We start from the raw sequence: 27,902 nt of genomic DNA on the forward strand, positions 1-27,902 counted from the left end.
CTGTGCAGATAAATTAGGATATACCTCTTAGTGTGTATTGGATACCCATTTGTTTAGTGTATTTGACTTTTTGTGATGGCATAGGAGACCTATTTTAGACCTGTTCAGAAACTTAACTACTGTGTGGACATTTACTGTTACTGCTATTTGACGTTAATTAGGATGTTTTTGGTCATGATGCTTTCCTGTGGTAAGACAAATTAGACTCTTAAGGCACGTGGCAATAAGGAGTGTACTTATTAGCTATATATTTTCTTTTCATAAGCACAGAATACTCAGTTAGGGTAAGGGTTAAAAGACGTAAAAACTTCTGAGTAGCAGTGTACCACGTTGCTGAACTAACTATTTGAAAGTTGGTTTCTGTAGGTACTTGGAGTTCCTCATGTTTTTGTTTATTTTTAGCTTTTATTTATAAGTGACATATACCAGCATTTCTGATGCTTATACTGCATATTAAATGCCCCTTCTCGCCCAACTGCTTCCTAGAATTAATACATACCCAGTGTAGAAAACTTGGAAAACCCCAAAGGGCGATCCTGTCAAGCACATTTTGGGGGTTATCTTTCTAGTTTTTCTGGGCACATGTGTTATATGTATAATGTAATTTATGTGCCAAAGTGCTCTATTGTAATTCTTTGCGTACTGCTTTATAAAATAATAATATAGTTTACCATCTCAGTAGCATTTCTTCTACAACATGGTTTAATAACTGCATAGAATTTCTATGGATTACCTTAGTTTACACATAAATAGCCGCATCCCCATCTTTTCAACATGTTATGTTAAATTTTTATTTACTGCAAACAATTTAGTATCATGAGATGTACCTTTTAAATTTGAAGACAGGGTCCAAATCTTTTAAAGCATTTGAAACATTTTGCAAGTACCTTCCATAGAGATTGTATCAATTTCTGCTTCCCTCTCAGCAGTATGACTGGCTCTCTTGACACCATCTTCACGTACACTGACATATTATTTTTAATCTGTTCCAATTTAAGAGGATAAAGTTGGTATCTCTTGTTTTGTATTTTCTTTTTAAAATTATGAAATTAATATACTTATAATAAAACTAAACAATTGAAAAGTGTATATAGAAAAAATGTGAAGGTGCCCTCTCCTTCCTCATCTGTGTACCCTCAACTACTGTCAGCAGTTTGGAGGCGTTTCCAGGTTTTCTCTATTTATACACTTCTATATGTGTGTGTGACTTCTAGGTTTTGTGTCATGCTTAGAGAGACTTTACTCAGAATTGTAAAAGATGCTGTTCAACTATTTTTTCTAGCACTTTTATGGTTTTCTTTTTTTCATATTTAGCTCTTTAATTTACCCATATTTTTGCTATGCTGTACTGCAGGGAACTGTAATTTAATAAAGATTGTAACTTATTTTTAACTTGCTTTGTTCTGGTTGCAATGGTTACACAACAAATACCCCCAAACTTAGTGGTGTGAAACAGTTTCTATGCTCAGGGCTTCTACCCCTCAGGGATTTGGAGAGGCTCAGTGGGGAATGGCTTGCCTCTGCTCCACAGTATCTAGGGCCCCAGCTAGGAGAGTCAAACAGTGGAGGGGCTGCACAGCCAGGCTTCCTCGGGCATCTCTTGATACCTCTTTATGGCCTCGCCAAGTGGTCTCCTCTCTGTGGCAGCTTCAGGGTAGCCAGACTTAGTATGAAAGAGCTGCCAAGGCATGTGGGGGCATGAATCCTGAGGGGGAGAGAGAGACGTGGACAGACAGGCGGCACAGACGTCATATGGTGTCACTTCTGCCACCTTCTATTAACCAAGGCAGTTGCAGATGTCCCCCCAGGATCAGTGGGGAGGAAAACAGACCCGCCTCTTGATGGCCACTTGTCATTCATTGTCCTCTTGTCAGAAGAGCACTTGGGGTGGATATAGATCGGTGAGGCTTTCTTTGGAAAATACAATCTGCCACACCTTTCCTCCATTTTAAGTATACACTTGGTTTTCCAGGAATGTACCTGATATAAAATGCATAAATAAAGCAGGGGTGTACCTGTATTTCAGTATTTAAATTGATGAATTAAAAAAAACCTCATATTGTGATTCTTGCTATTTCTTATTAAAAAGTGCAATTTTATGAAAATTTAAAATTCATTTTAGTAGGCTTGCATCAGACAATTATGACAGTTCTTCAAAATCTTTGTCTGTTGATAGGTTTTAGAATTTACCTTAAAAAATATCTATATGTGAGCTAGGATAATTTCTTTCTTAACTTTGTAGACTTTTGCTATTTGTGTTAGGAGATAATATCAGGAGTAATTACAAAATTATGTTTTCAAAGTGAACATTATAAGGAATGGTTTATATATTGATTTAAAGCAAAATATAGCAAATTCTTAGTAACCCATGGGATGATTAGCCAGGTTATGGATTATTTGGTACTTCAAAAAAAAAAAATCCTTCTGTGATTGAAAAACACCAAACAAATCCTTTTCTGTGTATTCATTTATACACCCCAAAAGGAAGAATAGATTTGGCCTTTTGATTTATATTGTAAAAGACTGAAGCATGCAATACTAGTGAATGCTGGTAGCTCTGAGTTGTGCAGCTATAAATTTGGTTTTTAATTTTAGTTTACAGTCTGTTAGACTAGAGTATAATTTCTTTTGGGCCTATGGCTGATGATAATTTTCATGATTGATGCAGTCAGAATTAGCCATAGGTTAGAATGAGAAGTGGTGGATGAACTACTCTTGTGTAGGACTGTCTCACGTGGCAGTTGTGTCCTCTGTTGCTCTTCTGGAGTGAAAACAATTAAAGGAACAGAGCGGACAGGTACAGCTGCAGGGAAGCCATAAACTTGGGGGAAAACCTGAGATAAAAGAGTAATTAACAAATGGAGAGGGCGGGTAATTTGCTAAAATGGGGGTAATCCACACATGAATAATTGAATATTTTCTGTATGCAGTCTCTGGGAAATTGAGAAATTTATTGAGTTCTTTAATTTTTGTATAAGTATTGCTGAATTTGCCTGGGGTATGTGATGACTTTGATCATTAAATTATTTAAATAGATGACTGGTACATTTAATATATCTATATTAAGATTAAATTAATTGCAGTATAATTCTTTATACTTACCTTTTATGCTAATGCCTTTCAGAGTATGTTTACCTCTATTATATCACTTTAGCTTCACAGTGTCCCTTTCCATATTGTCTTAGTCTGCTTGGGATGCCATAACAATCTACCACAGACTGGCTGATTTAAACAACAGGAATTTATTTCTCACAGTTCTAGAGGCTGGGTAGTCCAAGTTCAGGGGGGTGGCCACTTTGGTTCCCTATTGAGGGCTCTCTCCTTGGCTTGCAGATAGCTGCCTTCTTGCTTTGTTTTCACATGACAGAGGAAGAGAGAGAGGGAGACACTTTGGTCTCTCTTCCTCTTCTTAGAAAGACACTAATCCCATCATGGGAGTCCCACCCTCATTGCCTCATCTAAACCTAATTACCTCCCAAAGGGCTTATCTCCAAATATCATCACATTGGAGGTTAGGGATTTTGGGGGGAACCTTCCAGTCCATAACATCTATGAAAGGAAGTATTTTCTCAATTTATAGATGAGAATATTGGTCCCAGAGTAGTTTAAAAAGCTTGATTCTGAACATTACCTGGCCAGTAAGTTATGTAAGTAGTTTCTGAAATCGCATACCTTTGTTTTCCCCATTTAATGCAACAATTTAAATATACAGATCAGAAATTATGTTTTATCTTATTATCTCCCAGCATGACTCTAAAATTTATCTCTAAGTCTCTGACTATATTTCATAATCCTGCCAAACAAAGCTGCTCCTGGTTCATTGAACATACTCTGTGCTCTTCTGAGGTTTCTTTCTTCCTTTGAAAGGTCTACTCATCCACCATTTCTAAAAAACGTTTCCTGATTCTTTTTTTTTTTTTTTTTTTTTGATTTAGTTTCTTGAATGAGTTTCTCAGTGGAGCCCTGAGCTTGCATTATTTGATAAGCATGTGCTTATTTATGTTTTTGTTGGTGGCTCCCTTTCTGTTTTTTAAGGGAGCAGTTCTAGGTTTCAGTTTATTGTGCTGTTTGTTCCTAAATATCTCTAATACTTATCTGTTTGTATTCTCTTTAATGATCTTATTTATACTTTTTTTTGTTTTTTTGTTACCTTCTACATCTTTTATTTTCTAACCCGTAGCCACCAAGACCTAAATCTCTCTTGACTCTATTTCTCTCCACTTCCACTATCATCACCCTGGCTTAAACTACCATTATCTCACCTGGACTGCTGTGTAAGCTTCTTAGGACTTGACTTTGTTTCTCTAGCCCCTTTTACTTTCTTCCTTTCTGTTCTTCCTACCATAGCAAGAGTGATATTTGAAAGCAGCAGAGGGCCTGCCCACAGTAGCAGTAAAGAAATAGTTACTGAATGAATCAGTAGGTACTGATTCTGCTGTCTTCTCTGTCTCTACAATCAAGCATTTGTGTGGTAGGAGACTGCAGAAGGATTGCACGCAAAACATATTTGGTGTTGGTGTCATGCTCTTTTGTAGTTTACTAGACATCCCAACTTCCTTTCAGTGTTCATTCTTCCTCCTTCCCTCCCTCCCTTTTTTTTTCTTCTTAACCATCTCAGCGAGGGCACTTTATTTAGAATCTGGTAACCTTACTCATAGGGATTTTAAACCGGGATATAGAAAATGAATTATGTAGGATTTTTCCCCTTACCAGGAAGTAGCAATAGTGTATTAGTTCTTGCAGAGTTTAGCTACAGTATTACTACTGTTGTATTCAAGTTCTTGCGTGTATTTCACATTCTCATTTTATTCTTAGAACATACCTTTCCTTTAAAGAACATATTACCTCCTCCAAAGGAAGTTGAGGTTCTGAGAACTAAAATGACTCATTTCATTTTTTAATTATTGAACATCTCTAAACTTACACACAATAGAAAATAGTATAATGAACCCCCATGTTACCTGTTAACCAACTTCAACACAAGCAATCTTGTTTCATCTAAACCCACCTTACTTCCCCTTCCTCTCCACCAATTATTTTGAAATAAATACTGTTGTTTTATATGTAAGTACTTCAGTTAAAATGACTTTTTCGTGGACACAGAGATAGCTGTTGACAGAGCCAGAACTTGATCTAGGGGAGTGTCAGTATTGTACAGACAACTTAGCCCTTGCTTGTAGTTCAACATTGGGCATGACCATACAGCATGTGTCATGAAATAGTGACACTGATGTTCACAGGCCACACACTGTTTTAAAAAACTCCTAGTTTTAATTTATTGAACAAGTGATCTTAATAGAATAGTAAAGGAACGTTATTCCCCAATCTTATTACCCTACAATGTCAGTTATTTTCATTAATTTATAGTGGTACTTTTATAGTTCTAACATCTATCTCATCTATCCATGTGAACATTTTTAGTATAGGTTATATTACCAAGTGCTTGTTTTCTTTTTCTAGTGTTAATTTCTTCTTGTTCTTTAAGGAAAAAAGAAAACCCATGACAAACTCAAGTTTGTTTCCCAAACTGGGAAACTTGCTTGCTAATCATTGTCTAAAGTTTATTGTCGATGGGGAAAAGGTTGTCAGTACGTAGGGATAAATGCTAAAGTTAATTGATAGTTTGTTTCTGATATCATGAGGATAAAACTGTCTTTTCTTTTGGAATTTTTACCTGGAGAATAGGTTCACATTCCTCAAAAGATTTTTGTGTGTTTGAAGTCTGAAACATCTACTTGGTGATAAAGGATTCTTCTTTCTTTCTCTGGATTGAACCTAAATTTCAGTTTGTGGATGAGAGCAAGGAAAGTGCTACTGAGAAGTGTTCTTACTAATGAAAAAAGAAGGGATAGAAAATATTTAGTCTATACTTTGTACTGGTTAAAATATTCGCAATCTGTTATCTTGAAACTATATATGGTACATTTGAAATATTATTTCTTTATTGAACTATTTTGTAAAATGCTGTGTTCTTATTTTTTCCCTTAGGGAATAATATTCAAATAAATAATACTTGTAATTAATGTAAGCGTGTATCCTTGTTTTAATAGGCATCAAGCATGATGGAACCATGTGTGATACCTGCCGCCAGCAACCAATCATTGGCATTCGATGGAAATGTGCGGAGTGTACAAATTATGATTTGTGCACAGTTTGTTATCATGGAGATAAACATCATTTAAGGCATCGCTTTTATAGAATTACTACACCAGGAAGTGAGCGGTATGGCAATCCATTTTTTTTTTCAATTGCAATTCCTTGTTTCTATTGAATTTTTTATACCATTCAGCGTTAAAAATAGGATCAGGAAATAGCTTCTGACAGCTGGTTTAGTCAAGAAGTAGCAATTACCAGGCTAGATGTGGACCAGGCCTACCACATAGCGAGAAAAGAGCTCTGTGAAGATAGAGATACATGTATTTTTCCAGGATAATCTGAGCTGTTCTTTCTCTATTGTAGAGACTTGGCACTGCTCAGTGTTTGGAAATGAAAGGGTGGCCCAAGGGAGGCTGATTGTTTTCTCCGTATGCATTCTATCCTGTGAACACTAGAGCCTATTTATTGAATCAAGAGACATTTATTAAGACTACAGAGCATTAAGACTATACTTGTGTAAATTTGAAGATTAATAAGACATGTTATTCTTAAGGAGTTTACAAATTAAGGTATTATTTGATCAACAGTGATTATCATGTGATGTTTCAGACTGTATATAGAGATGCGTATTAAGTGTCTTAGGAGCAAAGAGAGAAGAGTGTTAATTGTGAATGGGTACAGAGTTTCAGGTGATTGAGTATTCTCATGTAGCTATGACTAATGCATAGGAGCAAGAATCAAGTCAGTGACAAGGAGGCAGCAGGAGTAATAGGAAAATGGATTTTTGTGTCAGACTGTCCTGGTTCAGATCCTGGTCCTGCCATTTATTAAGTGAGTAACTTTCAACAGATTATTTATTTTTGTCTTTTGCTTACAATTTTTAAAGTTAGGGTGTAGTAAAGATATTCTGAAAATGAATAGAATAATGAGATAAAAGCAGAGCAGAAGAAAAAACCCTGAATCTTTTTGATTTTTAGGAATGAGAAGGATGTAGAAGAATAAGGGATAGAAGGCCTTGGAAAACCATGCTTGTCTAGATAGTTGAGTATAGAATCTTTTTCAAGGTCTGTGGTCTCTTGTAGGTATGCACTACTTTAGAGACAGTTTAGTGTAGGTCAGATCCAGGCCACAGATGTATTTTACTTGACTTACGCAGTGATCTAAATTTTTGAACAATTGCTAACCTTTTAAAACCGGGTGATTTCACAGAAAAATCAGGTTTATGAATTCTAACCCTATTCTGCTCCCCCACCCTCCAAAGACTGTCAACGCAGGGCCTGCATTTGTTCCTGGCAGCAGCTGGCTGAAGCACAGGAACACCTGTACCCTTTAGACAGATCATACTCTGGAGTTCACCAGAGTCCCTATCACTCCCTGTTGTTTTCCCCAGCCTGAGGTCAAGTGCCATTTGCCATTTGTCATTGCTGTGGTGCTGTCTTTCTTAGGCCCTCATTTGTAGTACTTGCCTGACAGTTGTAGGGTTTTGAATTTGCCACCTCTAAAGTAGTGAAGAGTGTGGTGATACCCTGAAGTGGTTAGACTGGATTCATGTGTTGATTCCATTCCAGTTTAACTTTTGTGACCTTGGGCAAATTACTTACCTATTTGGGACTTAGTTTCCTCATTTGTAAAATGAATAATAATACCTTCATCTTAGGGACTGTAACAGACTTTATACCTCTGTAAGTGCTTTTATGTATAGGAAAAGCTAAGTAAATATTAGCCGTTATTATTATTATTCCAACTACTAATGTCTTCATCATCATGACCTATGTAATGTGGAAAGTGTTCCTGTACCATGCTGTTATGGTATTAACCAGAACAAAGAAAAATCTTGTATATTTTCAAAATAACCTTTTTTTATAATCTTATTTTAAAAAATAAACTGCTGTTACCTATTTTTATATAAATTTGAAAATAAATACTTTTTTTTAGGGTTCTGTTAGAGTCTCGTAGAAAATCTAAGAAGATTACAGCCAGAGGGATCTTTGCAGGTGCCAGAGTGGTGCGAGGAGTGGACTGGCAATGGGAAGACCAGGATGGAGGAAATGGACGCAGGGGAAAGGTAAAAATTGTTTCTGATTCATCATGTTATCCTAGAATATTATATATTCAGTAGATTTTAAAACTACTGTAGTTGACTTTCTTGGCCCATTTTTTTAATGCCAATAACAATTTCTTAAGTTTTCATCTTTTTTTCCCCTGGAAGAAAAAAGATTGTTCCTGCTCTGTTGTACATATTGGTGTTCCGTGAGAAGGTTGTAGGGTAGATTTTACCTTCCCACTTTTAGACTTCATGTGGCTGTTTTGTTGCCCAGAATGCCTTTCTGAACATCCTGTTTTGGCTAGTCCTCCCTAAGCAGTATCTCATGCTCTTGACTTTCTTGTTATTAAAATTTCATTTGAATGTACTTGTTTTATATTCCATTCCCCCAAAGGTCTGTTTCTGAGGGGTAATAGGCAGCTGCTTTGTTATTCAGTCCACTTAACTCCTTACCCTTCTCAGGAGGCGTGTAGAGCTGTCTAGGGGTCAGTTATAGCAGTTATTCCGAAGGGAATTTTGTACAGCCTCTTTAACGGGGTGGGATAGCCAGAGATATTAGGGTGAATGGGTTGTTGGTTTTACTTATTTGGATTTCATGTTGCTTTTGCTGATGATGCATTCGTTGATTCAGTCAGTCACATGTTAATGTGTATTCTCAGTGTTTTCCTAGATGTACTGAAATGAACAGCATTTCACGTTTGAGACTTTGATGTCAATTAATATCAGTTCTGTTACCTTCTTTAAAATATTGTTTTTAGCATTAAGGAATGATGATTTTAAAGTCTCTGTCATCTGAGGAACTCTTCCCAGGAACTCGAAAGCCTCTTTCGTACAACTTGGTGCTATACAGATTCTTTTGAATTTGAGATTTTTAAACATTTTGTCAAATAGATGTTTTCTAAATTCAGAGTATTGTTATATTGATTTAATTTCAAGTAATAAGGTCTAATTTTAACGTTTGGAAGTCGGACAGAAATATTTTGGCCTATATGTTTTAAGTACTTTGATTTTCATTAAGGAAGCAATGTTTTGTTTTTTTTTAATTTAGTAAATATTTATTGAACACTTAGGTGAAGGATTCTGTTCCAAGCATGACGGTTATGGGAATAAACAAAAGAGGCAAAGTTCCTACTCTTCTGAAACCTATATTCTAATTAGGGGAGATGGACAACCAGAAATATAAATCTAAATTCTGTGACTATAGTGTGGCCTGTTGACCAGCAGCATTGGTGTCACCTGAAAGCTTGTTAGAAGTATAATAGGTAATAGGTCCCCTTCCTCCTAGACTTTCTACATTAGGATCTTCATTTTAACAAGAGCCCTAAGTCATTCAGGTGTACATTGAAGTTTGAGATGCACATTTTAAAAAGAAAAATAGACCAGTGTGAATTTGGGAAAGGCGCCACTTCTGGATGGATGGAGTGATGTGGGGACATGCTTGGCAAGCCAGTGGTAGAGAAGAGGTACCCCTTTGAGCGTGGACACAGGAACAGCCTTGTCCCCGTGCATAAGGTCTTGGTAAGTGGAGCTCAGGCTGGAGGTCAGCCTCTATTCGCCTCCTTGGCAAGGCCCTTTGTGCAGTTAACAACTTCTGTAATCATTTATAGCAATCCTGTGTCACATAGGATGTATAAAATGTATGTTAAACCTTAAAGAATAGTAATAAAATTTTAAAAAGCAAACTTTTGTTCCTACTATACAGATTAAAAAATAGAATGTTATGAATACCTTTAAAAGCCTTCTGTTTACCCTTTCCCAGTTGCAAGCCCTGCAAGGACTCATTAGTGAGTCCTGGGAAACACAGGGCTCAGCACGGTCAGGACATCAGGCAGGGCAGAAGTATGGGCCAAGTGCAGGACACTGGACAGGAATATGGTCAGAGGACATGAGTTACTATGCATTTTTTGCTTCTAAGCTTACCATGGTCCACCTCAAAGTTTTAGGAGTGGGTCAAAGCAGAATATTCTGTGGGGTAAGATGGAAGACCTCAACTGATTTAGGTGGCAGAGAATGGGGGGTGGAGGGGAGAGTGGGAACCTCATCATTACGTAGTCCAACAAGCCAAGTACAGTGGAGAATTTGGGTCAGGCTTACTCAGGCAGTGTGACCTTAGGTTGATAAAATGGTGCAATGGCAGTGGGCATCTTGGTGATAAGAGCCTTCAGCATGTCTGGCCTGTGAATCACATGGCTACAGTACAGACGGATTGCCCTTGATGCCTGGTACCCAGCAGTCATCCTGGCAGCTCCCTTTGATGGATGCCTTTGCCTCTTTCCTGGCTGGATCCCATGTTTTCTTTTTTTTTAAGCATTTAAAAAAATTTATTTAATTTATTTATTTTTGGCTGCATTGGGTCTTTGCTGCTGCACGCGCGCTTTCTCTAGTTGTGGCGAGTGGGGGCTACTCTTCGTTGTGGTGCACAGGCTTCTCATTGTGGTGGCTTCTCTTGTTGTGGAGCTCGGGCTCTAGGCACGTGGGCTTCAGTAATTGTGGCACGCGGGCTCAGGAGTTGTGGCTCGCGGGCTCTAGAGCACAGGCTCAGTAGTTGTGGTGCACGGGCTTAGTTGCTCCACGGCATGTGGGATCTTCCTGGACCAGGGCTCAAACCCGTGTCCCCTGCATTGGCAGGCGGATTCTTAACCACTGCGCCACCAGGGAAACCTGGATCTCATGTTTTCTGTATCCGATTACATCATCTTACTTAGCTTACTCTTTCCTTTGGTGGTGTACACGTTCTAGTAATGTCTTTTGCGAGAGTGCACAAGAAGTAAATTTTTTAATACTTTCATTCTAAAATTGTTTTTAACTTTATATTCTTCCTCACACTTAATTTTATGGTCAGAGGGTTGGAAAAATTTTTTTTCATCAGCTTTTCAAAAGCAGTTGCAGCTAAAGTCTGAAGCCACATAAATGGAACTTCCTGGATTTTTGTTATACTGGCACTTCTTAGGGGGATGAAAAGTAGGCATTCTTGAAGCTTTGAGTCATCAGTATTACATTTTTGGTTTGTTATGATTTAATACTTGTTACATTTTAAGAACAAAATGAAAAGTAAATGAAACCATCTTGCACATGTGACTCTAAGTGAGGGAACTTAATATAATAGGAAGTCTTCAGGGTAACATTATTTAAGCACATGTTTGAGATGAAATGTAATTTTTGTCTGACTCTTTTTGACTATGTGTGTGAATGAAGAAAGTTTTTAAGCCTTCCTGTGCTGGCCAGTCTTCAGTGCTGGCTGCTCTGTCCCAATCCTCTTTTCTTATCTTTTTTTCCCTTGAGGTTCAAGATTCCCACCCCATTCTCATTACTACATGTTTTCAACAATATGGCTAGTATGAGCCATATTAAGGGGTATAAACCAACCTAGGCTGATGTTGTAATACTGATACAATCTATGGCCTACCATGTGCCAACATGTACCATGGTGTTTTGCTTTGCACCATGGCTTTGGCAAGCATGATGCAAGGTCATCATGGAAGTGTGTAGTGTATTCTTAACTACCTATGTTAGTATTTCAAGACTGTTTTCATTTTGCAGATGCTTTCGAATATATGTTGATTGTTTCATACAGGTACGCTAGATATATTTTCTTCTTTTTAAAAAACTTTATTATGGAGAATTTCAAACATACACCAGAATAGAAAGAGTAGTATAACAAATTCCCATGCACCCAACATCCAACTTCAAAAATTATCAACATTTTAAAAAATGCCATTTATTTGTTGAAGAAATCAGGGTTCTTTGGATTTGACTGATTGATTCTTTATGATATTCTTTAACTTGTTCCTCTGACCCTTGTATTCTTATAAGCTAGTTGTTAGGTGTAGAGACATGATTAGATTCAGGTTCAGGTTCAGGTTTTTTTGTCAAGAGTACCTCATCAGTTGTGTGTGTACTTTCATCGCATCACATCAGGAGGCACATAAAGTTTGATTATCCTACTCTTGGTGACGTTAAGATTGATCAGTGCAGGTATTGTCAGTTTGATCCTTTACACAGTTTCTCAGCAACCTTTTACCTAATGGTTTTAGCAGCCATTCGCACATATTCTTAATCAGAATTGAAAGTATGAAATTAATGTAGTTATTTTCTTATGCCTTCCACTTTCCTCCTTGATAAACCAAATCATATTAGCAAATGAAGGAATTTCATTTAGTGATTCAGAGCTTGAGTAATGAATTTGCTTATATCCCAAGTAATTTGAAATTTAGGATGAACTTGATTTGAAGTTTGTAGTCTTTGTTTTTTAGTTGGTCACATGCTTTTTTGTCCCTCTCATAAAAACACAGTTATTTAATCTAGCATTGTATTTTTAAAAATGAATGAAATAGAATCTGACTGTATTAGAATCAGAAGGGATTTTTTTTGCTAAAAATTGCATGCTTCTTTCACTTTAGAGTGTTAGAAACTCTTACTTTGGAAGGTTATACAGTGGTTCGTTGTGAAAATCAGAAAGCAAAGCATGGCAGTGATGGACTCTGCATTCAGGATGGTAGTTACCTCTGTTGGAAGGCAGGAGGGTGGGTTTGATGAGAGGCGTGCAGGGGAATTGGAAAGTACTGGTAATATTCTTTTTCTTAGTCCGATGTTCATTTTGTTTTTTATTATTCTTTAAAATTTACATATGATATATTTTCATAATGTATAATTTACTTTAAAATTAAAAAGAATAGGGACTCTCTGGCAGTCCAGTGGTTAAGACTCCACGCTCCCAGTCCAGGGGGTATGGGTTCGATCCCTGGTCGGGGAACTAAGATCCCGCATGCTGCACCGTTCGGCCTTAAAAAAAAATTTAAAAAGAACAGATAGACTCATTTACTAACAATTTGAAATATTGCTCAAATATTTGATTAAATTTTAAGCATAAGAACTTTTTATCTCTACAAAAGCACCATAAAACATGTAGCTTGCAAAACTATTTCTTTAGTACAGGGTGAAAATTAAATGGTCATTATGTATCTTATTTGAAATAGTCTGTTTTTAAGGGCATGCCTTAAAAATTATGTTTAACATCAGCCTGGCATTCTAGGTAACTATGTAGCGTGGTTGATTATAAGTGTCAGGGTGGAGAAGAGTAATGAGTTGCGCATGTGCGACTTCCCATTCTGAGCTGTAGACTGGTTCACTTGAGAATACCCAAGTTTAGTGCTCGTTGCGCGTCAGTTTTGTGTAGTTGATTCTTGGCCCTTAAGCAATAGCAACTCCAGTATTTTTTTTTTTAAGTATTAAACGCTCTTACTAATCAGCCTGCTGGCATGTGGGGCCTAGAGATTGTGTCTGGGTCTCCACTGCAGTCACGGTGTTTCAGCTTAGATGGCCTGCTTTTTGGGGCAGCTGAGGGGTGCTGCTGGAGGAGCCAAGTCACTCAAGTCTTCTTTAAACGTGGCCTTTGAGCCTCATGCTTGTCAGCGTTTAGCTGACCAGAGAGCGGGTTTATCTTGAATTGTTCAGGGTATTTGGTCAAAGATTTTAAATTTTGTATCAAAGAATAGGTTTAAAAGAATACACTGTTGTTAGAGGGAATCCTTTAAGAGTGAAGATTTTAAATTTTGTATTGAATTATGTATTTTCTGATAATCCATCACTGTAATCACTAAGCTTCTCTATTTAAAATTTCTACAGTGGTTTTAGAAATTACCTTATAATATTCAGGAAAATTGTCTGTATAATTTCAGTTATATGTTAGAAGTGACATATATTTGGTAAATAAGTATTTTTCATGATCCTGTTACACAGGATTGTAGCTGAAATATTTTTAAAGATTTAAATATAATTAAAAGAACCAACATCTCCTCTCCTCTTTCAAAATTTTTTTTTTCTCAAAAATTTCCCTTAGGTAACAGAAATCCAAGACTGGAGTGCATCAAGCCCACATAGTGCGGCCTACGTTCTCTGGGACAATGGTGCTAAGAACCTTTACAGAGTTGGCTTTGAGGGCATGGTGAGTGTAAGAACCACAAAAGATGAAAATATTGGACAGGTGAAAGAAAGGAAGTAAAAATAGCCCTTATTGTATTCTTTCATTTTTTCTTTTGTCATCTCCTTTTGTCACAATACAGCCATCTGAATCATGAGTATGCAATTGGAGGGAACATCTGTAAAGTGAGAATTTAATACAATAGGTGTTAAAATTGTTTTTAAGGAGTTTTTTCCTCTGTATTTTTAAAGTGTGGTGTTGATGATTGAAAATGACTGACCTAGAAACACTTCGAATTACTTAAGTGCTTAAGGAGCATAATGGTAGTTTATTCAATGGATTGTCCTATATTTCTGCATGTCGTGGATCATTGTTCAAATGTTGACCTCAGCTATTTAATTTATAGAGTGTAATTAAATATTATATTAATGCCAAAATATTAATGCCTTTTATATCCTTTCCATCTTGAATACATTTTTCATTCGAAGAATTCTTAAATTTCATTTTTTTTTCCAACTGTTTTATGCTCATTAGGAGGGGAAAAAATATCCCACTGTCCCTTTGCCTTAATCTATTCCTTTTATACATAAAAGCGAGCCTTGTGAATCTAGACAGGTAGTTTACTCACCAATTTTTACAATTGTATATAGCATTGGTCATTAGTTTTTCATTATTATCTTCATGCCTCTCCCTGTTTTTAAATTGGGAGTTTTTGTAGAATTCCAACTGATTATTAACTTGCTTCAAACGAAGCTTTACATGCTATGTGTGCTCAGGTACTTATTGAGTAGTATACATATAGATCGATCCCATTCTTTTTTGATGGCTGAGTAGTATTCCATTATATGGTTATGCCATTGTTTATATAATGAGATTTCTGTTGATGGGTATCTGGGGTTTTTTTTGTTTTTTTCATTGTTGCAAGCAGTGTTTCAGTAAGCATCCTTGTGCATATGTCTTTGTACATTTATGGGTATATTTCCTTAAGATAGATTCCTAGAAGTGGAACCACTGGGCTAAAGTATCACATTAAAACTGCTTGACCCATGTCTCTTTGGCTAGGATTGAACTAAATGTGAGCTATAGTGGCAAAGGAGGCTGTAAAAGAGAGTTGGGTTGAGGTGTGTTTGTGTGTGTATGTGTCTGTATAAAGGAGCTCCTTTCCTTAATATTGTATGTATATACTGATTACTTTATACATGTATATGGTACTGTTAGGCACTTTTAGGTAATCTATTTCTGAATTTTCAGTCACCCTCAAGGTTGCTCTTCTAAGTTCACATTTTCTGTACTTTTCATTATACCACAACTGCCTCCCCATTCAAATACTTAAATACTTTCTTATAAAAGCTAAGTGGGAAGGAACTTGAGTTAACCAAGTTATGGTAAAGTAAGGACTAAAAGTGATATAAATAGGAAATTAACTGGACAAGGAATCAAAAGACTGGATTTGGTTCTTTCCTTTTCTACTTTCTGACTATTCAGTTTTGGCTAATTTCCTTTATACAATACCTGCCTTGTATATATCATAAAATTGATTAGAAAGATCAAATGAGTTGAGCTCTTTTTTGGTAAAAATATCTTTAAAATGGAATATGTTATGTACTTTTGAAATACGAGATTTTTGTTTTAGTTCTTTTTTTCCAACATGTGTATTTGAAAGTATGATAATGGTAAAGAGCCAGGCATTTTAATGTTGAAGTTTAAAAGAAATCTTAAAGTGTGACCTACCTGAAGGTCAAGTTTATAGTTTTTGATGGGTGTTTTTGAAAGCAATGTTTAGTGTGACTATTAACCCAGAGCTACTCTTCACTTCTGCTGAGGATATGTTCTGAATGAACATTTTTGCCTATTTTAGGTTTTAAGCTGTAGTTGAAGTTTTCAAGGGTGATTTTTCTGCTTTCTTTTCTTTTTCTTAGTCTGACCTGAAGTGTGTCCAGGATGCCAAAGGAGGTTCTTTCTACAGAGATCATTGTCCTGTGCTAGGTGAGTTAGCAGGCTAGAGAAAATTTCTAAATAATGGGTCAGAGTTCATGGAATCAGAAAAGTGTTTAAATTGGGCTTTAAAAAAGTTAGTTACCATTAAAGCTTTTTAAAGACATACTCTTTTGGTTTTATTTTATTTTAAAGCATTTGTTCTTTTTAATTTATTTAGACTGTGAAAGAATTGTCATGACTTGTTAATTGATATACCATTTATATGGCATACTGTATTTGAAACTTTTGTCTTTTAACCATAAACTTATATTGTTGAAAAATTTTGTGTTATATGATCAATGTTATATCTCTTATACTACTGAGAACAGGACCTAACAATTTAATGCTTATAAATTCCTTAGAATTTCTGTAAAATTCCTTTGGAAGCATAAGAACAGCTCTAAGATTAAGATAATATGATAAATATAATTTCATGTATCATTAAAATAAAAAAAGAACAAGAAAACCAAAACTACTTTCATTTTATAGATTCTTCATTGTTGGCAAGGTGAACATTTACCACATTCTTCTGATTAAACCTTTAGTCTCTGAATGCTTTCCTTTCTCATGTGAACGCTCCGTTCCTCTTTCCAAATCGTTTGATTTGCCTTATTGCCCAAAAGTGCTGTTTTCTTCCAGCGTACCTAATTTTTTTAAAAAGGAGAATGTAGAAGAAAATCTTATGGTTTTGATGAGATCATCTCTTTCTCTTGCTTTCAGAAACTTTGTTTTGTATCTGGGCTTTACAAGGAAAGCGTAGAATCAGCATACCCATTTCAGATCCCTCAGCATAGTGTTTTATGATCATGAATCCTTTATCCCATAAGTAGTTTTGAAAATAATCTCAGAAATGGGCTTTGAAATATTTGAAAATGCTCTTTAGGCAAAAATCATAAGAACTATTTGGTAACTAATAACAGTAAGCAATTCAGAGGAAAAAAAATTCCAAGTTTCTCTTTCATATACTTTAGTTAGTTATGTTGGCTCTTCAGCAAGTCATCCAGGCAGAAAGGTGAATATTATCAATGCCCAGAACTTTGTGTTCTGAGAGATGGTTGCCTAGTCTTCTGTAGATTCTGCCCCTGTTCAGTCATTGTTGTAAATCATTATTTCTGGTTTTGAGTCTGTTTTCTTTCTTTTTTTAAAGCTCTCTAATTCTAGAATTCACAGTAAATTCTCACAACATTTTAAGATTAGATAGTAACTAAAACTCAAATATCTTGGGCTTTTTCTTATTTAAAACAGTGCAGTTGCCTGTTGTTGCTGTGATTTTCCTTTTCCTTTGTCAACTCCCTCTGCAATTATAGGTGAGCAGAATGGCAACAGGAATCCTGGTGGATTGCAGATTGGTGACCTGGTCAATATAGATCTTGACCTAGAAATTGTACAGTCTTTGCAGCACGGTCATGGAGGATGGACTGATGGCATGTTTGAGACTTTAACTACAACTGGAACTGTTTGTGGCATTGATGAAGATCATGACATTGTAGTACAGTATCCAAGTGGCAATAGGTTGGTTATATTTTTTAATTTTCAGTAATGGCAAATAAAATTAGTATATAGAGGAAAGAGCCTTAAAGAAAGCAAATAATATGATATAATAAAGACTTCTTACAGCTAGCTCTTCAATAATAGATGAAAATCCAGAATATGTTGGTAAAGTGGAGGGAAACAAGTAAGAACAGTGTGTGTGTGTGTAAGTGTATATATTTATTTGACTATATTTATGATTCAATGTTCTGTGCACTTTTTTTTTCCTTTAGGGGGCAGAATACATTGTATCAGTATTAGGTCCAGGTATAGCTAAAACGTTCTGTGTTCTGTTGGACTGCATCAGTCTACCCTGAATGAACGGGATAACAATAAAACTCCTCTGGCCCATATCTCCAGCGTCATCTCATGGTAACACAGCTCTCCCTTGCCACAGACACCTGTGCGCACACTAATGCTTATCAGCGACACAGCACTGCGTGTGTCTCCTCACTTCTGTAACCTTTGCACACACCACTCCTTCCATGCAGAATACCCTTTCCTCCTTGTCTCCCTCCTTCTCTGGATTAACTCCTTTGCCTCCTATAAATATTGAACTTTTATGCTTACTTCCTCTCTCCTTCCCCCCTCCCTGGTACATGCATACGCTATTTATCTGTTTAGGTCTCCTGTTATCTACTAAAATCGTTATTTACTTGGTCTCTGGGTTTCGTGTTTCTTGGAGACTGGGCCTGTGCCTTTTATTTATTTGTCCCTAGGGGCCAAAATATAGCCAGTTTACTAGTATGTTTACAGTATTTTAAAGAAAAAATTCGGTAGTTAAATTGAATAGTTGTCAAAGCTTTATTACTGACATGTACATAAAGAAACTAACTCTGAGATTCTTTAGGGGAAGGATTATATTTGAAATAAGAAAAATTAACATTAAGTTGCTAACCACATTGTAGAATTAGCTCTAATTGTGTTTAAATCTTAAGGATACACATGATAATATCAAGAGATACACAAAAAGCATTTGCCAAAATCCAACATCCTTCATGATAAAAATACTAAATAAACTAGGAACAGAAGGGAACTTCTTCAGCTTGATAAAGGACATCTATGAAAGACCCACAGCTAACAGCATACTCAGTGGGAAAGACTGAATGCTTTCTCCTTTAAGATCAGGAACAAAACAAGAATGTCTGCTCTCCTCACTTTTATTCCATATTGTCCTAGAGGGTCTAGCTGGGGCAATTAGGCAAGAAAAAGAAATAAGAGAAAGGAAGAAGTTAATCCTCTCTGTTCACAGGTGGCATGATCTTGTGTATAGAAAAATCTAAAGAATCCACAAAAAAAACTATTAGAACTAATAAATGAATTCAGCATAGTCACAGGATACAAGATCAGTATAGAAAAATCAGTTGTATTTCTGTATACTAGCAATGAACAATCTGAAAATGAAATTAAGAAAACAATTCCATTTACAATAGCATCACAAAGAATAAAATACTTAAGAATAAATTTAGCCCGATAAGTACAAGATTTGTATACCAAAAACTATATAACATTGTTGAAGGAAATTAAAGATGACCTAAATGGAAAGACGTTTCACGTTTATGGATCAGAAGATTTAATATTGTTTAGATGGTGTATTAGTTTCCTAGGGTTGCCATAACAAATTACCACAAACAGAGCGGCTTTACAACAGATATTTATTCTTTCAAATTCTGGAGGCTAGAAGTCCAAAGTGAAGATGTTGGCAAGACTGTTTTCTTCTGGAGATCTGAGGGAGAATCTCTTCTATGCCTCTCTCCTGGCTTCTGATGATTGTTGGCAATCCTTGGCGTTCCTTGGCTTGTCAATGCACCACTCATTTCTCTGCCTCTGTCTTCACATGGTCTTGTGCCCTGTGAGTCTCTGTGCCCCTGTATTGTCACATGACCTTCTTCTTCTTTTTTTTCTTCTGGGTACATAGTTTATTTTCAAATTCATTCAAGTCAGTCTCTGATTAGTCAAGTTCAGACAGTTGTAGGGAGATTATTTGATACCGAGAGCCACATCAACAGTCCTCCAGCCTGCTATTTATTTTCGTCAAACCAACATTTGTACCTTAGCCATCCATAAGGAAAGAACCCTAAGGAGGCATAGAAGAAAGTTAATTGAGCTCATGGAAATTCTAGAGTCTTTTACATAGAAAATGATCAAAAGATGATTTTTCGTGACCTTATAAGGACACCAGTCATTGGATTTAGGGCCCATCTTAATCTGATATGACCTCATTTTAACTTGATTACATCTGCAAACACCCTGTTTCTAAATATGCTCACATTCAGAGGTATTGGGGATTAGCATTTCAGCATATCTTTAGGGGGAAATAATTCAACATTTAACATATGACAGTATTCCTCAAACTAATCAACAGATTCAGTGCAATCCCTATCAAAATCCTTGCCCTTTTTTTTTTTTTTTTTTTTTTTACAGAAATTGGCAAACTGAACCTAAAATTCATATGGAAACTCAAGGGACCCAGAATAGCCAAAACAGTTTAAAAATGAAGAACTAAGTTGGAGGACTCACACTTCCCAATGTGAAAATTTACCACAAAGCTACAGTAATCAAGACAGTCTATTACTGACTTAAAAATAAACATGTAGATTGATGGAGTAGAATTGAGTCCAGAAATCAGCCTTTGCATTTAAAGTCAGTTGATTTTTGACAGGGGTTCAGCACAGTTCAATGGGGGAAGAACAGTCTTTTCAGCAAACGGTGCCGACAGTATTTACAGATATTCAGTCATTATGGTGTACGTCTAATTTAATGTTAACTAATTTAATGTTATATGTCAAGTATACAACAGTCTAAAAAATAAAGCTACAATTAAAAAACGAAACAAAACAAATGATGCTGAGTCATTTGGATATTGACATGCAAAAGAATGAAATTGGACCCCTGCTACACACCATGTACCAATATTAAGTCAAAATGGGTCACAGATCTAAATGCAAGAGCTAAAACTATAGAAGTCTTAAAACATAGGCATAAACCTTTGTGACCTTGAATTAGACAGTGGTTTCTTAGATATGACCTCCAAAGTAGAAGCAACCAAAGAAAGAGTGAATAGACTTCATCAAAATTAAAACTTTTGTGTTTCAAAGGAAACCATGAAGAAAGCGAAGAGACAACCCATGGAATGGGAGAAGATATTTGCAAATCATATGTCTGATTAGGGACTTATATCTAGAATATAGTATAAAGAACTCTTAAAATGCAACAATAAAAGATAACCTAATTGAAAAATGGGCAAAGGATTTGAACAGACATTTTTCCACAGAAGATACAGAGATGGCCAATAAACTCATTGCATTAGTCTGCTAGGGCTGCATTAACAAATACCACAGACTGGGTGGCTTAAACAACAGAAGTTTATTTTTTTACAGTTCTGGAGGCTGGAAGTACAAGAACAGGGTGCCATCAGGGTTGGTTTCTGGTGAGACCTCTTCCTGGCTTGTAGAGGATTGCCTTCTCACATGGCACCCCACCTTTATGACATCATTTAACCTTACTTACGTCCCTAAAGGCCCAGTCTCCAAATACAGTTACCTTAAGAGCTAGAGAGCTTTAAGATATGAAATTTGGAGGGGTACAATTCATTTTATATCACCCTTGAAGAGATGCAGGACATTATTAGTTATTAGGGAAATGCAATTCAAAACCATGATGAGATACCACTTTACATGCTAGAATGGCTAGAATAAAAAGGTAGGATAATTACAAGTGTTGCTGAGGGTATAGAGAAATTAGAACCAAACCTTCATACATTGATGGTAAGTACTTGAAGTGGTCTAGATGCTTTGGAAAACAGTTCAGTAGTTCCTCAAAATGCTATGTATAGAGTTACCATATGACCCAGCACGTCTACTTCCAGGTTTGTACCCAAGAGAATTAAACCATGTGCCCACACAAAAATCTGTACATGTACGTTTGTAGAAGTATTATTCATAACAGCCAAAATGTGGAAATAACCCAAATGTCTATCAACTGATGAATGGATAAATAAGATGTGATATATCCATCCAATGGAATATTATATTTGGCCATAAAAAGGGATGGAGTACTGACACATGCTGCAACGTAGATAAATCTTGAAAACATTATGTTGAGTGAAAGAAGCCAGTCACAAAAGGTCACATATTATCTGATTTTATTTATGCAAAATGTCCATAATAAGGAAATCCATAGAAACAGAAAGTATATTACTGGTTGTTAGGGGCTGGGGAGAGAGGGGTGAATTCAGAGTGACTGCTAATCGTTATGGGGGTATCTTTTTGTGGTAATGAAATTAGGTAGTGGTGGTTGGTTTATACAAATGAATATACTAAAACCACCGAATTACACGCTTTAAATGAGTGAATTGTATGATATGTGAGCTACATCTCAGTATAGCTCTTAATAAAAAAGAAGGAAAAAATCTTAACACAATTGAAGTTCAGAGTAGCATGTACTACCATATTTTGTCTTAAATAGTATCTTGTTTGTTGTTTGGAAATGTTAGGTTAACACAGATTAGGATTATTACTTGCAGAATTCTTCCTCGGTCAAAATTCTTTCTTGGGCAGTAGTGTTATTAGTAACATGACATTTGACTTCTAGAAAATAATCTTTTTTTATTCTTTATTCAACACCAATTTATTAAATACTTATCCTGTATTAGGCCCTGTGATTATGTTAGAATTACCAAGACAAACAAGACATGGTCCTCTGCTTTGAAGGAGTTTCCCTATTAATTTGGATAGACAAAGTCAGAAATAGCTGTATTAAAATGTTTTAAGTAGTTATGATAGGTGAGTATTCAGGCTATTCTGAAGGTACAAAAGAAGAGTGGTCATTTCAGCTGGGCAAATCCGAGAAAACTCAAGAGAGCATATTACATTAAGTAAGGTTGAAAGATTTGGTTTTCACCTGGGCAAGGAAGCGCTGTAGGCAGAAGGAACAACTTGAGTAAATAACTACTGTTTGGGCACTACACAGGTCTAGTAAATTTTGGAACTTTGGGAGTGAGGTAAATAAAGGGCACCATGACTGATAAGACTGAAAAGAAAACTTTTTGTATTTGAGTTTTATTCTTAACTGATCAGAGGCACTTCTTTCTCTTTGTGGTTGTTTTAGAAAGAAAGTTTACATGGTTATAGGAATTTAGTAAGCAGGTTTTTGTGTGTTGTGACCTCTCAGAGCCTTTTATATGCTAAGGACCATTATAATAAGGAAAGGAGGGTATAATATGCCATATTGTAAAAGTTTATTTGACTAGGGAACCTTTTTTCCCTTGGAGTACCATATGGGACTAGGAGAAATGTGTTATACACTGTGGTACAACTTTTTGATGGGATATTAAGTAGTCAATAGAACGGTGGTTATGAAGATGGTAGCAGCATAGGAAAATGCTTATGTATAGGAAAGAAGAAATCCGAGTCCAAATTTGTTTTGATACAGTGATTACAAGGATGTAAGATACCCATACATGGCAATTTAAAACTAGATAATATTTTTATCCATGAGATTGGCAATGATATGGGAAAATAGTGTACTCTTTGTAGAGCTGTTTGGCTCTATCAGAATTGTAAACAAATATATACTTTGATTAGGTGGTTCCTTTAAGAATCTCTAATGAAATACTGACCCCCATGTGCACAAAGATGTACATACAGTGATGTTCTTTATAATATTGTTCGTAATAATAGTGAAAATGTGGAATTACTTTAAATGATAGTCAATAGGAGAATCGCTAAGTACATTTGTGTATATCGATGCTATGGAATACTCTGTAGCCATTAAATCAAAATAAATAGATCTATATCTGTCACATTGAAAAATAAATGTTCCAGGATGCATTCTCTGAGAAAAAAGAAGTCACGGAATAATATATATATGTATATTATGACCCCATTTATGGAAAACAAAACAACTCTCTCTCTTATAACCATCACTCTGCATATTAATAGAAGATCTGCAGGGCTACGCAATGGAGTATTAACTGTGGTGTCTAGTGGGGTGGGGAATGGTGATCCAGGTGTGTTTGTGTGAAATGGAACTTTCACTTTTACTTTACATGTTTATGAAATGTTTTAATTTTTAACGAGTGTGTATTAATTGTTTTTTTGAGTGTGTGTTACTTTTTTTATAACAATTTTATAAGACATGCAAGTGCGAATAAATCTAGACAGAAGTGCTAGACAGAAGTGTATCATAATAGAGTGGTGAGATTATGGATAACTCTTTTCCCAAATCTGTATAATAAAATCATAAGAAGAAATACAAATCATTCAGGATGTAATTGTAAAGGATTGCTTTACTCTGTTGATGTGTTATAAAGCTTTTTTCCCTGTAACGGTTAACTAAGAATTTGTGCTAAAATTAAGTAAACTTACCCATGTTGAATTTTGGCTTTGATTTTTAGGTGGACCTTCAATCCTGCTGTTCTCACTAAAGCAAACATTGTCCGAAGTGGGGATGCCGCTCAGGGCGCAGAAGGAGGCCCCTCACAGTTCCAAGTGGGTGATCTTGTACAAGTTTGTTATGACCTGGAAAGAATTAAACTTCTACAGAGAGGACATGGAGAATGGGCTGAAGCTATGCTCCCAGTAAGTACATATAAAATAATTTTGGACTAGGAAATATACCATGTTTATGTAGTTTTTAAAAGTTTTTAAAACTTTGATTTTAGAAACTAAATTAGCATAATCCTTTGAGAATTGTAATCTTCATTGGCAGCTTAACATATGTATGCCTTTTATTTTCTAACTTATTTCAGTTAGATTAGCCTGGGAAGGTCCAAAAAAGAGCTCTAGTTAATATTTTTTGATAGAGCTTTTAGTGGAGAATGTAATGTTGGGGTGAGGCAAAGAGGCTTCCTGATACTTCACCCCAGAATGAGAGCGACGTGCTCATCCAGCCACCAGCAGTGCTGGACCACCGCTGCTCTCCTCACTTGGGGGCATGCCTCTCTAAAGCTTAGACTGCAAGAGCAGCTCAGGACGTGTGCCTTCTGAGATAGCTTTGCTCCCAAAGAGCTACAGTTTAATTTTTTATTTAGTCAATCAATACATTTTTCGTCAAATGTTCAGCAGTAACAAAATAATTTGTTTGTTCTGCCCTCTTTTCATTCATCTTTCTCTTTCTCCATCTTTTCCTTGCTTCTGTCCTCCTGTCTCCTTCCTTCTGTACTACCTGTTCCACCCTGCCAACTGCCCTTAACTGCCTTGCCCTGTATCCCATTCCCTTCCACCTTGCTATATTCTCCTCTTCAGCCCTCCACTTTGCCCACTCCCTGCTCCTGTCTCATCCTGTTACAAATCCTGTCTTCCCAAGTCCCATCCCATTTAAGCACCTCCTTCCTGTCCCATGTACCTCCCCTCCCACCCCCTTCATATGGCATCCAACCCACCCTGGTGTGTTGTCCAGTCCCCTGTCCTGGTCAACACCTTTTTCTCTTCCTGTCCAGCCCCAATTCCTGCCCTATTTGCCTTCTGCCCCCTCCTATCCTGTCCAGTCCCCCTTTCCTAATCCTTCATGATGTCCTGTCCCTCCATCAGTCCATTCCTCCTTTCTGCCTTAGTCCTTCAGCAGATGTTTTAGCAGAAGCAGTGTGCCTGTTAGCCTTCAGGGATGTAATAGTGAACACAACAGAAAAAAAAAAATCTCTGTTGTTGTGGTACTTTCATTCAAAGACATTTCATAGTTTGCACATGATGCTGACATTTTTTATTGCTTTAGTTAGGTATTGAATAAGTGATAGTTGTATTTCAGGACTATATTTTAGAATCATTATTTTTCTCCAAAAAGTTGAGTTCTATATAATCCCTCTTTGTTTTGTTTGCTTTTGGTATTAAAGTTGGTTAAAAAAATGTATTAATATACTTCAGGCCTCACTATAGTGTGGTGTTACTCAAAATGTCATTTTTTGACGTGTTTTATAGGAGCTATATATACTATTTAAAATTATTTTATAGTCAAGATGTTTTTGTTTTTTCCCCTTATCAGTGACACCTTATAGCATCTTCCATCTGTTGAGTGCCCAGTTATTCTGAGCACTGTGCTGAATGATGTATACGTACATATGCAGCACATGCTATATATATGTATACACATATATACATAAACACACAGACTTTATTTGTCTTAGGAATATTATAAGTAGGTGGTGGTATGACATCCTTATTTTAAATATGAGGAAATCAGAACTAAGATAATGAACTGGAATTTGAACCCAAGTCTATATTACTTCAAAGCCTGTCTCCCATATTAAGCTGCTGTATAAGCAAAACCTTTAGGTAATTTCTAGAGGGCAGTACTGGGATCCCAGTAGTGACGATGTAGATTTGAATCTTCTCAAATCCTCATGATTAAAACAGTCAACAACTAGATTAGTTAGCATAACTAAAAAAGCTACAAACATCTGTAACAAAGCCAGGTGATAGAATAGTCTTTTGAACCTTAAAATGTGAATGAGTAAAGATAAACCATTGACAGCTACAGGGTCTGCATCTGTGTGGCAGCAGAGAGAATTAATGGAGCATCAGGTGGACCTGAGAAGGGGGAAACTCCAGAATAGCTAATGAGTATTCATTGGTTAGTGTGGTAGATTAATGTGATAACAACAGCCGAACCTGGGAGGGCTCTTGTAGACTCCAGTTTGGGGTGAGAGCGATAGGTCCATGCTAAAGTCTGAAGGGACTGGAGTAGCCTGGGGCTATAAACTTTCCAAACCAACCAGCCAAATCTCCCTTCCAGGGCAGAGCCCTCCACTGAGGAGAAAATGCTGGGAATAGAAGCCAGATTGAGTAGGGTAGAGACAATAGGCACAAAGGAAAGAGCAAATCTAGGTAAAAGTTGGAAGGGATCATGGTCGAATCCCTATGCACTGTTATTATTGAAAAAGGAGAATAAGGAATAGAATAACTTCTCTACAGACAGATGAAAGTACATCAGAAAGATATGCACAGAAAACTAAAATCTAATAATTCAAAATGAGCTAAAAAATTAAGAAGATGATAAAAGACATGAAAGGATGAAATAAATCATAATTAGAAATGAGGTAGAACTTAGGAAAGAATTTTAAAAAATTCATTTCAGAAATGAAATAAGCTAAAAGCAACATAGAGCAAATAAATACAACAGATAATGCCTTAAGAGAAACAGAAGGTAAAAAGGAGGAAAATTTTTAAAATCAAAAAGATAAAATGTATTTGAGAGAAAGTGACAAATACAGAATATCTAATATATGTGTATTAGGGAATCCTTGCAAAAAGGAAAAAACAGAAACCAAAGTAATGGAATATAACAAATGCTAAAATTTGTAATTCCAGGAAAGTTTACCTGAAATTGAAAGATTTGAAATTAAATATTAAAAGGGCACATTGCATACCTGGGAAAACTAACCCAGAACACCAAACACGGAGCCATATTCTGGTAAAATAATTGAATCTTCAAGAAAAGAAAAAATTCTTTGGGTATCTAGGAAAAAAGACCAAGTTACTTACAAAGGAAAGAAAATCAGATTGTTGTTAAGAAAAAAAATGTGATCTCAATGTTTTATGCTAGAAAACAATGAAATAACATTTATTTAAGGTGCTCAAGGAAAGAAAACATAAGCTAAGGATTTTATATATAAGCAAACCGACTTTCAAGTACTGTAAATGCCGTAGGCTGTTGTGAAATACAAGAATCCAGAGAATCGAGTCCCCATGAGCCTTTTCAGAGTAATCTACTAGAGAATTAGTTTTAGAAAACCAAAATGACTGAAGAAATGTCAACTGAAGGACTGGTAGTGATCATTAAATACATATTTATTTATTGAACTAAGATTAAATGATAGTTATAAAGGAAAGGGTAGAGTTTATAATGGTTATATGATCTAACAACATGAAGTATGACTGTCAGAAAATGGGCTGGGAATGCAGAGAGGATATGGTAAGTTTAATGAGCTGTTTGATTGCATTTTAGTTATTAATTGGGACTATATAAAGTTTAATATAAACTTTATATTTAAAAAAGCAAACAATGGAAGGATTAACCATAAAGTTAAAAAAAAGTTTTCATGTATAGAAAGGTAATATGATATGGGGGACAAAGGTAGAAGGGAAACATCTTTGAATATGTCTTGTTTTATAGATTTGACTTGAAATCACATGTATTTTATACAATTAGAAAACAAAATTAAGTTCAAAAAGGAAACTCCCAAAAGTGGAGAATAAAATGAAACGAATGAACCTAAGTGTGTTTCCTGTTGGCTTAATCATACAGAGAGGAAATTCCAAGTGATTTCCAAACACAGTAGTTTGTCCTTATATCCTTATAGGAGGTCTATGCCCTTCAGAACTGCATGAAAAAAAATTT

General features: G+C 36.0%; 1 protein-coding gene across 2 annotated transcripts in view; it reads left to right on the forward strand.

The window, feature by feature from the left end:
* MIB1 (MIB E3 ubiquitin protein ligase 1) overlaps positions 1 to 27,902 on the forward strand; it is a 117,023-nt gene that overhangs the window by 13,346 nt on the left and 75,775 nt on the right. For both annotated transcript variants that reach the window (XM_068562325.1, XM_068562324.1), the window contains exons 2-7: positions 6,051 to 6,222; positions 8,032 to 8,161; positions 13,980 to 14,084; positions 15,980 to 16,046; positions 17,345 to 17,549; positions 23,965 to 24,148. In XM_068562325.1, the coding sequence (XP_068418426.1) occupies positions 6,071 to 6,222; positions 8,032 to 8,161; positions 13,980 to 14,084; positions 15,980 to 16,046; positions 17,345 to 17,549; positions 23,965 to 24,148 (843 nt within the window). In that variant the 5' untranslated portion in view covers positions 6,051 to 6,070. The remainder of the gene's footprint in view (positions 1 to 6,050; positions 6,223 to 8,031; positions 8,162 to 13,979; positions 14,085 to 15,979; positions 16,047 to 17,344; positions 17,550 to 23,964; positions 24,149 to 27,902) is intronic.

Source organism: Eschrichtius robustus, chromosome 14 (genome assembly GCF_028021215.1).
Source record: "Eschrichtius robustus isolate mEscRob2 chromosome 14, mEscRob2.pri, whole genome shotgun sequence".
In the NCBI taxonomy this organism is placed as follows: Eukaryota; Metazoa; Chordata; class Mammalia; order Artiodactyla; family Eschrichtiidae; genus Eschrichtius; species Eschrichtius robustus.